We start from the raw sequence: 12,289 nt of genomic DNA on the forward strand, positions 1-12,289 counted from the left end.
TCAGGTGCACACATCCCTGTGCAAACTCATGCATGCAACCCGCACGCACCCCTGCACACGCTTCTGCAGCCACCGCACGGAGTCCCAGGGCTGCCCCTCTGAGCCACTCGCCAATCCAGCACACACAGGGTCCCACGTGCCCAGTCGCACCCAGAGTTGCACTCTCGCACGGCAGGAACACGAGACTCGGTTCAAGGCAGGGAGGCTTCTCTGCTGTAGTTGCCCAAGAGCATGGGGGCGAGGCTGGACCCCTCCTCAGGAAGAGACCCTGTGAGGGAGATGGCTGGGGGCGGAGGGCCAGGGCATTTGCCCTGCGGCCCTTACCCAGGGCGATGGTCTCCCGGCAGTCCCGACCCAGCAGGACCCGGCTGCCTGCCGCCCCTCCCCCGCGCAGCACCTGAAGGGTCGGTGGGGACACTACAGCTCAGCGGGAGGAGGGAGCTGAGCCCGGGCCCCACGTGGGGGCACTAGGCCCCTGGCCAACCCCAGACCAGCTGGAGCGCCCCCCCGCCCCCGTTTGGGGTCGCAGTGGCAGTGAGGGGCCCGGCTCACGGCGGGACCCAGCCGGAGATGGAAGACTTGGCGGCCGCAGCGGGACGGGGAGGCGGGAGAGGGGCGGGGAGGGGGAGCGATTACGGACAGAGATATTTGTTCCTTTTCTCGTTCCAAATATTGAGTGGATTAAAATATGCAGAACAGGGGACTTCTTAGCCCCCAACCGAGAACCCCGGCTCCCCCCTCCCCCCCAGTCACCAAGGCGTGTACTGACCTCGCATGCTGGACTAGGTCCCCCCTCTGGGAGAGTGGCCACAGGCGCTGAGCGGGAGGGGTCAAGCCGGTTTGGCCCCTCCCGCGGCCCCCCAGCCTCCTGGATCTCTCTCCTGACCGTGTGCGGGATGGGGCTCGGTGGCCGGGGAGGGGCACTAAGCAATGTACAGGGCAAGTCTCTGAGCAACAGTGAACAGGACAATTCATGCAACATTCCTGGCCCGGCGCCGTCGTGGGGGGCGGGCCGAGCCCGCGGCCCGGAGTGGGGGGCCCTGCCGGCAGGGCTCGGCGGGGTGTGGGCGTCAGCTACCGTCCAGCTGTTTGAGCGCGCGCTCGATGTTCATGCGGTGGCCCACGCGCGTGACGCCCAGCTCCACGAAGTCGTCCTTGGTGAGCGCCGGCAGATGCGCACCCTCGATCTCGTGGTCCTCGAAGCGGTCGCGGTGCTCGCCTAGGTGGATGCTCTCCAGCCAGTCGCCCACGTCGAACTTGCTCCAGAGTTGCAGTGGCTTCTGCTGAAACGGCCGGCGTGGGCCGGGGGCGCTGGAGCCGGGCGCGGGCGAGGGCAGCGGTGAGGGTGAGGGCGAACGGCTGCGCGCGCTCACGCTGCGCACCACGAAGCGCACCTCCTTGGGCTCGTGCGGGATGGAGAGGCTGGACGACTTGAGGATGGTGGGGGGCGTGAGGCCAAAGGGCCGCCCAGCGCCCCCCGCGCCCGCCCCCAGCCCCTCCACCCGCTCCAGCGACGCGGGCTTCACCGGGCTCGGGGTGCGCCGCGCCACCGGGTAGCGGCTGCCGGGCCGCACCGTGTAGGAGGCCCCGCCGCCGGGGCCCCCGGGGCTGCGCTGCGCTGAAATGGAGCTCAGCTCACCGAGGCTGCTGAAGAGCCTGCGGAGGGAGAGGGTCACGGCGGGTGAGGGACGCAGGCGGAGAAAGGGCGGATGGGGCGGGGGAGGGGCCAGAGGGACGCGAGCGCTGGGGTAGGCTGGGAAAGAAGGGCGGGACCCTATGGTTACCCAGCCCTTTTGTTTGGCCCTGGGGGTGGAAGCCAGCGCCCTGCTCTGGGGGAACTCCTGGACTGAATGGACTATGGGAAGAATAAAGGCTGGCTGCCCCTCTCCACTCCACCTGGCTCAAGAGTAGCCCATCAGAGGAAAAGGCTGGCTGCCCCATCTCAACAGCCTTGGACACTGGAGCTGGGCACTGCACCACCCTGGACATAAGGCTCAGGCAGTACCCCTCCCCACTCCCCCTTCCCCAACACTGCTCTTGGAGGAGACCTGGAGACACCTGGGGCTGGCTGCAGGGCTGGCTGAGTCAGCGGCAAAGGCTGGTGGCAGCAGAGACTGAGCAGGTCCACAAGAGCCACCCACCCAAGACAGGCCCCAGTGCACAGAGAACAGCAGCACGTGCAAGACAAGTGTGAGACAGGTGTGAGACAGGTGTGAGACAGGTGTTAGGTTCCAGACAGTAGCACACCCACGTCAATGTGAAGCACAGGCCGCAGGGCTGCTCACAGGCTCAGCAACACACACGTTGCAAACGTGCATCAGCAGTGGCCTGCTCGTGGCAGGGACGTAGCAGCACCACCATGGGACACACACACTCCCACACAGAGGGCTGATGGCCCTCACATCCTAACCTCTCCAAGCAGAACCCCAGACCTCCTGCCCCACCCCTGCCTGACCTCAGAAGGAGGTCTGTCTACGGGACTGCCCAGAGAAAACCCACTCCTGTAACCCTCCCTCCCCCCGTTTCCATCCCTATGCCCTACTGTGGCTGGGGCAGGCATCAGGGGGCTGTCAGGGGCGCCGAAGCCCCCCCGCAGCCAAGCAGAGCAGATCCTGGAGGCCAAGCGCAGCCACGTGGACGGTGAGAGGCATGGGATGGGTGCTCACTTACACAGCCGGCGCTCGGGGCCACCGCGCAGCTAGACAGCGCAGTCACATGCAGATGGGCGGGAAGAGAGCAATGAGAGAGAATGTTAGCACAGGCGGCCACGTGGCACCCCTGGCCTGACGCCCCGCGGAGGGTGGAACTAGGGGCTGGGATGGGGGGAGGACGCTAGGGGGGGATGGCTGGGAGGGCGTTGGAGGGTGTAGGCTGGGCTTTAGCAGGTCTGAGTAGATGCCGGGTTTGCTTGAGTGACCCAGGCATGTTACTCAGTTCTCTAAATCTAGTGTGTGAAGTGGTGTACCCACCCCGAGCTCACATCGCCTCGATTCAGACCCACCGAGAAGGGTCTCCAGCAACAAACCTGACTCCTTCTCCTTGGACCTGCCCAGGCTAGGGTACGGACACCCCTCTAGGTTCTCCAACCCGCTTCCGTTTCCTTCCCCTTGAAGCATCCCCCACGTCCGTGGTCACCATCTCCCTGCAGCTCCCAGCTCTGTCCCTCCCACTAGACCTTGCTCAGAGGAATCACCCCTCGTTTCCACCTGGTCCCATGGCTCCTTCCCCACAGCCCTAGAGGGCATGGCAGCACCACGTAGCGGGTGCACGGAGGCTCCCAGGGCATCAGCCTCCAGAGAAGAAAGGTGTGAATAAGGACCTCTTGCCCTTGACTCCTCACAAAGGGACCCTGGCCTGGAGCCACGGCACTGGGGCTGTCACCTGGGAAGGCCATGGGCTCTCCAGGGACCCTGGCCGTAGCCTTCTGGCCCTACACAGTGAGCCCCTGCCAGAAAGTGGGGCTGGTTCCTGGACAACAAGGACAGAAGACATGTTCCCACTGGGAGGACTAGGAGTTGGAGAGGGCAGTACACTCCTACCATCTCCCAGGCTAGCTGTGCAACGAAGAGACTCTTCCTGGAATGCTGTGCCCACCCCCAGGGCCCAGTAGGGAGTGGCCAGGGCTGGCCCCAGGTCCACTCCTCCTCCCCTTTGTCGGGGAACAGGGACTGCATGGTACCCAAGGCAGGAACCACAGCTGTATCCGGCTCAGAGTTCCAAGTGGCATTACCATCTCTGCCCTCGTCCATCCTTCCATCACTGCTCTCAATTGTCTGATCCCTCCCTCGGCCAGGCTCTGGCCACCAAAGAGCCAAATCTCAGCATCTGCCGGCCTCCCAAAAGGATTCCAAGCCTGGATCCCTCACCAGCACCATCACCCCTGGAACTCCACTGGATCCTCCTGGCCAGAGGACCATCTGGATCACTTCCATCCATCCAAATCATACACCATCTCCCTCCTGGGCTCCACAGCCAGTGAGACCTGGCTCCCTCCTCTCACCTCCAGCCTCCCTCTCAGTCTGGACTTTTTCCAGGACCGGGGCTATCCACTCCACCCTGCAGGAGTTGAGGACGTGCCCAGGGACAACCAGATCTGCCAGGGTCCAGGCCTGCCACATGGGCCCATTCCCCTCAGTGAAAAGCACCCATCGTCTATCTCCCATGTCGTCTTCGCTCCCACAGCCTCCCCTGGATCCAGAGGCCAGGGATGGCATGTGGGGATGCACCCCAGCTCCCCCTAGGTGAGCTGTGCGTTTCCACAAGTTAGAAAGCCTCGGTTCATGGGGACCACCTAACTTGCCCAGAGATGTCTCAGGCTACCGAGCACCTCATGGCTAACCAATGTCGCAGCCTGGCCAGACTGGGGTACACTCAGCTGACCACCAAGTGGAGCCTTCAGGAGACATGCCTTGGGGCCTCCATCAGACCCCTGCTAGAGGGAAACTGCCCTGCCCAGACTTTGGAACACCCCTCACTTGGGCCTTTATCCAAAAGAGTCACAGTTTCACCACCAAGAGAGGTGGGTGCCAGCCTGGTCTCCTCTATGCTGGTACATGGACTCCACAGGGAGGGTTACCCTCCCTCCTGCGCTGGAAGTCAGGGACTAGGGGTTTGGGGGTGGGGACCACCCAGGTCTGAGAACCAGAAGAAGGCGTAAGAGGGTAGAAGAAGAGTGAAGAGAGCAGAGTGCTGGGCAGAGGGAATGGGGAGACATGGGGGGGTGGGGGTGGTCTGGTGCAGCTGGTCCCAGCCGCACCTGACTTGGGCGCACGAAAAATGTATTATTCGTTTACACGTAACTGCTAGGTCAACGTGGTTCTCCACTATTTCTGCCTGTGAGTCCTGTGGGTGTAGTCACAGGGGGCTTAATGACAGACCACCTCGTGCAGAGGGCTGGTGAGGTCAACAGATGCCCACCATCACTGGCTGAAAGGATCTCTGAGGGACAGCAGTTTCACTGCCCAGAAGTAGAAATGATACCATTGCCATCTAACCCTAACCTTTCCCAGCCCTCATCTGGCACTTACACTTCCCCACAAACGAACCTGAGAGTTGGCACAGGTGCGTGACCCAGAGCCCAGAGTTAATGCCGGGTTAAATGACAGGGTTAACGTCAAGGAACAAAGCAAATTGCTGAAGTGGGCGAGGGCCATGCCATGTAGACGCCTGCTTGCTGTTTAGACTGTCAGTGACCTCTCCCCTCCACTGGCTGGGTGATTTTGGCCCCAGGCCCAGCCACTGACCATCCCCTGTCCCCCTGACTTTGGTGAGTGGTTCAGAGTGGAGTAGGGGACCCACACTAGACCAATGAGAGCCAAGGATCTGGCAGGAACAACTGAGGAAAATAAGCTCCCATTCCACTGGGCTGCAGAAGACAGGATGAGAAGGCCACGGCTGCTGGCCTTGCCCTTCCCCATGTGGCCAGACCCTCGCCTGGGGGAGGCCAAGTGCTAGAGAGGATGGTGAGAAGGAGCTGTTCTGGGCAAGTGCCAGCTGTGTGACCATCTTACTCCTGCCCGTGGAACAAGCAGAGTGCAAGATCCAGGCTGCCTGATCGACGTGGGGCCATCTGTCCTCCGCTGCCTTGCCCTGAGCCACCTCTCTAGACCTCAGACCACAAAAGACACCACATGCATCTAGCTTCCTTCTTTCATCCGTTTAACAAGCGTTTATTGAGGAACAGCCACGTGCCAGGCACTGCCACACACATCCAATGGCTCTGAGTTTCCTCAAGGCCACGAGGCAAAGCAACAGGAGGGCTGCAGGGAGAGGGGAAGCAGTCACGGCTCCCTTGAGCCCTAGGCAGGAGCCTGGTCCTAAAGAGAGCTAGCACTCCTGGTTGCCCTGCTTGAAAACACATCCACACCATCAGGCCCACCCTAAGGGCACTTTCTACTCTGCACTACTAGGAAAAGGTCTTTGGTGTTTGGCTCAAAGTTGGAAGTGGCTAATGGCAGAAAAAGCCACAGAGCAAACCCTGAAATGACAAGATGCGAGGGGGGTCCTGGGACCCCTTGAGAGGCACATGAACTCCTGAGGCCCCCACATCCTCCTAAGTCCCCAGCAGGAAGACAGCAGCATGGTCAGGATCCTGGGAGCAAGAACTCTGCAAGGTCTTAGAGCTCCAACTCCCCTGACCCTGTGCTCTGCCATCAGAAGAGCACAGGAAAGGGCCTGCGGTTGGTCTTCAGGGCAGCAAGAAGGGGGGCTGGGAGGCGGCATCCCACACATACTCCCAAAAGCCAGAAGGGCAGACCTATGGAGCACAAGCAGCAAAGGGACAGCCTGTAAAAAGGCAAATAAGAAGACCGGCAAGCTCTGCCCTCGGTCAGTGCCCACAGCAGGAACCCCCAACACTGGTGATGTTCATGCAGCCACAGGCCAGAGAGACTCCGCTAGGGAGGGGGTCTTCAAGGAAAGACCTAGCCCCTGTGCAGCTCCCTCCCTCTGCCAGCCCCACCACACGGCCAGGGCACACAGTGTCCTGGGTGGTGGGACAGGGGACGTGGGGACGGAAAGTAAGGGATAATGAAATGGAGGAGCAGGGAGTCCCTCTGGCTCCTTGGCGGGTCTTAAAGATGTGGCGGGGGCCCGTGTCCCAGGGTTCCTGGGCAGGTCCCAGAGAAGGAGGAAGGTGCACTTGAAGCCCCCAGGAAGGAAGGCACCAGCACGTGGCAGCCACATAGCCCTGGGGAGGCCACGGAGACGCCAGGCTCTGGGGGCACACCCCAGAGTGGACTTGGAAGAACCCTGGGTGGTGAGGCAACTTTAGTCGGGATTGGGAGCAAGTACCTGAAAGAACCTGGCAGGGAGCCACCAAGTGCTCAGACTGGCCAGGCCTCTGACAGCGCCCAGCTCCTTTGTCCAGCACCGCGGGGGAGTAGAAATATCTCACAGGCCGGCCTCAAAGAACCTTCTATCTCAAAGCCAGGCCAGGTAGTGGACAGGAAATGGAGTGTGGTAGGTAGTGGGGAAGCAGGGGTTTTGGGTGAAAAAACTGGGCCATGGGGGACAGAGGGTGGACCATAGACGCAGATGGGCCCCCTCCCCACGTATCCCTGCTCACCGAGCTGCCGCGATGGGAGACTTCTTGGCGGGGTCCAGCAGGCCACCCAGGCCGCCGACCGGCTCTTCCCCCAGGGATCGCGTGTCCTTGTTCAGCTGCTGAAGGCGAGAGCTGAGCTCACTGATCACAGTTGGCTTGTCATCTTCGGGCCCAGGGAGCCCCCGGCTCTCCACGGGGTCCCCCCACAGCTTGGACCTTCTCTGGAAGAGGTAGCGAGGGCGGGCAGGCCCGGCGGCAGAGGCCAGCCCAGCGGAGGCGGCGTGGTGCTGCTGGGCCATGAGCTCGCTGTCAGAGGACTGCTTCAGCAGCGGGTCCCTGAAGGTCACCGGCCCCTTCCCCAGCGGGGACTTGAGCTTGGGCTTGGGAGGCACTGGTGGCTTCTCGAGTAGAAAAGTGTGTCCGTCAGCGAAGGAGGTGTGGGTGTCGGCAAGTTCCCCGCTCTCCGAGCTCAGGGTGGACATACTGGACACGGTGGAGATGGTGCTCGTGGTCTCCAGGTGGGGGTCGCTGGAGCTTCGCGTGTCAGCCTCCTCCACGCCAGAATCAGCCGCAGACTCAGGGGCAGGGGGAGGCTCACTGCCTGGCTTCCCTGAGGCCGGGCCAGGCCCCGTGGTGGGCGAGGGGCCTGGACCAGGGAGTGGGGTGGCCACAAGGACCCCATTGGCAAACTCTTCGGGGGGTGGCACCAGCCCAATGCGAGCAAGCTCCTCCCGGGTCTCCTCATCACTGGAGGACAGCTGCGCCGGCGGCAGGTTCACAGCAAACACCAGCTCCGGCTCTTCCTCTGAGCTGCCCTGGCCTGTCCCAGGGTCCGCCGGGGTGCTGCTGGGGGGCTGGGCCCGCGGGCTGGGCAGGGGCTCTGCCACTGCGGCTGCTGACTGAATGGGGGCCGGGGCCAGCTCCGGGGAGCCCGGGTGCTCCTCTTCAGCCCCCAGCTCACCAGGCTCCTGCCCATTGCTGGTGGCGTGCACAACAATGAGGCCAGCCGGGCGCTGTAGGGATGTGTCCAGAACGCTGAGGATCATGGACTTCTTGTCATCAGGTGACTTCCGCTCCTCCCGGGGGGTCTTCTCCTGCTCCCTGCGTGCGGGCACAGGAACCCAGGCTGGGCTCCTCGGAGAGAAGATCGGTGAGGCCAAGGCTCCTCGCTCTGAATCCCGGGACTGGACATCCACGAACAGGGGCCCAGGGCGGTCAGCGTCGGGGCTGTGCACAGGTGTGGGGGACCGGGAGGGTGCCTGAGAAGCCAGAGCCCGCTCGCGAGCAGCCAGGGCAAGAGCAAGGGGAGAGCTGGGGTCCAGCGGTTTGCCGGTGAGCGGGTGGATGAAGGTGGAGCCAGAGGGCCCGATGCTGGGGCCGCTGACCAATGGCTTCAGCGCGGACACGGGAGAGGGCAGCAGCAGGTCGCGGCTAGGGGCTGCTCCTGCGCCTAGGAGGCGCTCGTCAATAGAACGCGAGGGCTGCAGCGAGGGCAGCTCGGCGCTGGGCGGACTGCCCTCGATGGCGCCCACCGACAGAAAGACGGTGGAGCGGCGCCGCTCCTCCAGCCTCCGGTCTTTGGCCGGGCCCGGGCCACCGAACGCCAAGGTGGGGCCGTCACCGGGGCTGTAATCGAGGCCGCCGGGTCGGGGCCCGCGGTGGGTCGGGGAGGGATCGCGGGCGAAGCTGCCGGAGCCGGGGCCGCCGGTGCCGCTAAACGCTAGCGCCGCGCGCTCCTGCGCATCCTCCACCTGCAGCTGCTTCACCAGCGGGCTCTTGCGGCGCTGCGGCTTGGATGGCGCGAAGAGGCTGGCGCTGAAGGCGCCCAAGTTGGCGTAGGGGCTGTCGGGGCCCGGTGGCCGCGGGCGTCGCTTCAGGCGCTCGGGCGGGGTGGCGGCGGGGGGCGGCCGGGCACCATCGGGCCCCTCGGGAGCTGAGTCCTGCAGGATGATCATGGAGCGCGCGCGCTTCTGCCGCTCGGGGTAGGGCAGCGGACCCAGCGGCGCACCCGACTCGTACAGGCCTGCTGCGCCCGCGCCCAGGCGCGCCTCCAGGCCTGGCTTGAAGCTGGAGCGCACGGTGTCGTAGGCGCGGCCCGGCGGTGGCGGCGGCGGCGAGAAGGTGGGCGGCGGCCCCGAGTCATAGTAGTAGGGGCCGGGCGGGGGCGGCGGCGCGGTCTGCGGAGGCGGCGGGATACCGCGGCCCTCGCGAACCGAGTCCTGCATAGACGTGCTGCGCGGGAAGCGCCCTTCCAGTAAGGACGCCAGCTTCTCGTCCTCCCCTGCGGACAGAGGTACCCAAGGACCCGTGAGGCTGGCAGGAAGCCCGGAGCCTGGGCTAGGCCCGAGGTGTCCAGGCACGCCCGAAGCGGGGAGGGCGTCTGCGAAGAGGCCCCATGGCAGAGGCTCCCTGAAAGATCCCGAATTGTTTCCCCATCAGGACAGGGGCCATGACTGTGGGCAGGAGGCACTCAGGAGGGCGGGGCAGCCCCCCAGAGGCACGGACAGGGCTGCAGACTGAGGCCTGCTCTAGGAGATGTGATGAGGGGTTGGCGACAGGCACAGAAGGCCCAGGCTAAGAAGAAACGAAGGTGGCGCCCTGGTCAGGGGTGCCTTGTGGAAGGAGAAGTCCAAACGCTCCAACCCCAGATACCCACGTGGGTGGGACTGGGAGGCTCCAGCCATCAGTGCAGTGTTGGGGGTGGGGTTTGCAAAGATGATGACTAAAGCTACAGACCAAGGAGCCGGAACACACTGCAGGATTTCATTGGGCAGCTGATACATGGACACAGGAAGAGGAAAGCAGTGACTGCCAGGAGCCAGCACAGGGTCACATCCAGAAATCACCTCCTTCCTCACAGGTGTGAGGGGGCCCAGACCCAGCACAAAGGCAGGGACACAGCCTCGGCCACAGCTGCTGCCCAGCAGCTGATGAACAGACAGATGGATGAAGATGACACTGGAGGCTGAGCACCTGACCACAAGGTCAGTCTGACCCAGTAGTGGCTGTGTGTCCCCAGGCCTGAGCCCCTGTGTGCCTCAGCTCCGCCATAGGCAGCACAAGCTTATGGAGAGCCTACTTCACACCTCACTCAGGCTTTGGTAGGGTCCTCATCGTCCCATTGCCAGAAGCTGCAGGACCTCAGCGAGGTCCCTGGGACATGAGACAGACACCTAATTTGTGTGCAAGACTCCATTTGAATTCTAGCTCTGCCAGTCCTGGTAATGCCCCCTAACTGCTTGGAGCTTCGGCTCCCTCACGTCAAAAGAGGACCACCCGTCCCCAGGGGCTCGTGGAGAGAACAGGCCCCCTAAAGCTCCAGCACAGGCACCCACCAGGTGCCATAGGGAGGGCAGCTGGAGCTTCAGCCATCACTGGGCCTGCCCTCCCCTCGCCACTGACGTGGGACCTCTGTGAGACTGTCCCCAATCTCCTCCCTGGCTGCACTTCCTGCACCATGGACACACATCCTGAAGAGGGTGGCAATTGGAGATACAGGGAGTGTGCTCAGGGGCCCAGAAGCCAAGGGATGTGCGGAGACAGAAGTGACGTCACGGCAATGGCACCAAGCTCTGACTTGGGGCAAGAGCTGCCCACCAAGGGGGGTCAGGCACCTGTCCTGATCCCACATGCAGTGCAGTGGGGAGGGGCAGTGAGATGCAGGACCCACACCTGCTGGTACTGTCAGCAGCCACAGGACTGTCCCTGCATGCCAGGTTCCCACATGCTGCACAAACCTTTGTGGGCAGTCCCCTGGGGAGGCCTCAGGGCAGCTCTTTGGAGTCCCACTTTTAGGCATCCAGACCCTAAGGCTCCAAGGGTCAAACTGTGTGCCCAGTGCCACAGCCAGGGCACAGAGTAGGGGCTTAGGGAGCGATGCCAACCGGTGCTTATGGGGGTGGCTGGAGGCCAAGGGGCAGGCAGAGGGAGCCCTGTCATTTCACCATCCGAGTGCACATGAGGTCTCCAAGTTCAGGGAGATAGAGTGAGCTCCCTGCTGGGGAGCTCGTGGTCTACAGAGGCGATGCTTAGACCTGGGGCCCCTGCAGATGAAGGATGCATATGCAGCCTCAGGCCCCCCTACACACTATGGTGCCTCTTGCACACTGACTCCATGTGTCCCCAGGAAGCCCCACTCATCCTACATGTCTAAGCCCAATGCCCCCAGCCCTATATGCCCAGGTGTGGCTGGAGCTCTGTTCTGCTCCCACAGCACCTAAGCATGTCTTCTGTGGGACCACCAGGCTGCCTGCACACCTGCCACCTCCCCAATTGAGCTGGGTCTCAGCCCCCAGATCCAGGCCAGCACTGGCCCAGAGTGCACATCAGCTGACACAGCCCCGGGTAGGTGAATGGTTGGGAGTTTGGGTGGTTGGCCAGTCAGTGAATGGACAGAAGATGGGTAGGGCTCCTGTGGGACCTTGGGCAGGACACTTTACCCATCTGTCTCAGTTTCCTGATCTGTAAAACAGGTGCTCATAGTACTTACCCCACAGGGCTTCTGTAAGCAGTCAGCGACCAGTGGGCAACAGCACCCAGCCACAGTGAATGCGGGCGTGGGTGTTCACTAACAGGTGAAGGGCGTGGGGGGTGGGGGGGGACAGCACGTGGAGATGAGTGAGCAGGCTGAGGTCCAAAGAAAAGGCTGGCTGGGGGCCCAAGCATTGATGGAACTGGGTGGGTGATGAGGCCACCTGGGAGCCTGGGCAGAGCAGGAAGAGGGTGAGGACAAACCTTGAGGAACACCAACATTCAGGGGGTGAAGCTGAGAAAGGGAGGCCAGGAGTGTCGTCCTGAGACCCTGGGGGGAGAGCTTCATAGAGGAGGGAGCAGAAAGGGGAGCCAACTGTCACAGGGAGGTCAGGAAGACGAGGGCAGTGTGTGTGTAGGGACCAGAGGCCGAAGGCCAGCTGGAGCATCAGTGTGGGTGTGGAGAGCACCAGCCACGTGGCTGAAGGGCGGGAAGGAGTGAGGGGCTGCAGATAGATGGCAAGTGTGGGGATGTTTTTGAAAAAAGTGGTAAAGGGGAGGAGAGAATTTGAGCAACAGCTAGAGGGGGAGGCAGGTTCCCAGGAAGAGTATTTTTAGGATTAGAGACTTAATGTGCACTTAGCCGAGTGGAGAGCAGCCAGGAAATGGAGACACAGACCTGAGGGAAAGAGGTGCTGGTGTCCTTGGGGGACAACAGCACGAAGGAGAGGTGGCGTCCATAAGTCAGGTGCGGTGGACTGAGATGGGGCACAG

At 62.8% G+C, this 12,289-nt stretch overlaps 1 protein-coding gene across 1 annotated transcript in view; it reads right to left on the reverse strand.

The window, feature by feature from the left end:
- Window positions 1–733: 733 nt before the first annotated feature.
- Window positions 734–12,289, reverse strand: part of SHANK3 (SH3 and multiple ankyrin repeat domains 3) — a 47,415-nt gene continuing 35,859 nt past the window's right edge. Inside the window, exons 18-19 of the mRNA XM_064283236.1 lie at window positions 7,067–9,326; window positions 734–1,656 (exon numbers count right to left, since the gene is read on the reverse strand). Of these exons, the coding sequence (XP_064139306.1) occupies window positions 1,071–1,656; window positions 7,067–9,326 (2,846 nt within the window). The 3' untranslated portion in view covers window positions 734–1,070. The remainder of the gene's footprint in view (window positions 1,657–7,066; window positions 9,327–12,289) is intronic.

This window comes from Loxodonta africana, chromosome 4 (genome assembly GCF_030014295.1).
Source record: "Loxodonta africana isolate mLoxAfr1 chromosome 4, mLoxAfr1.hap2, whole genome shotgun sequence".
NCBI lineage: Eukaryota > Metazoa > Chordata > Mammalia > Proboscidea > Elephantidae > Loxodonta > Loxodonta africana.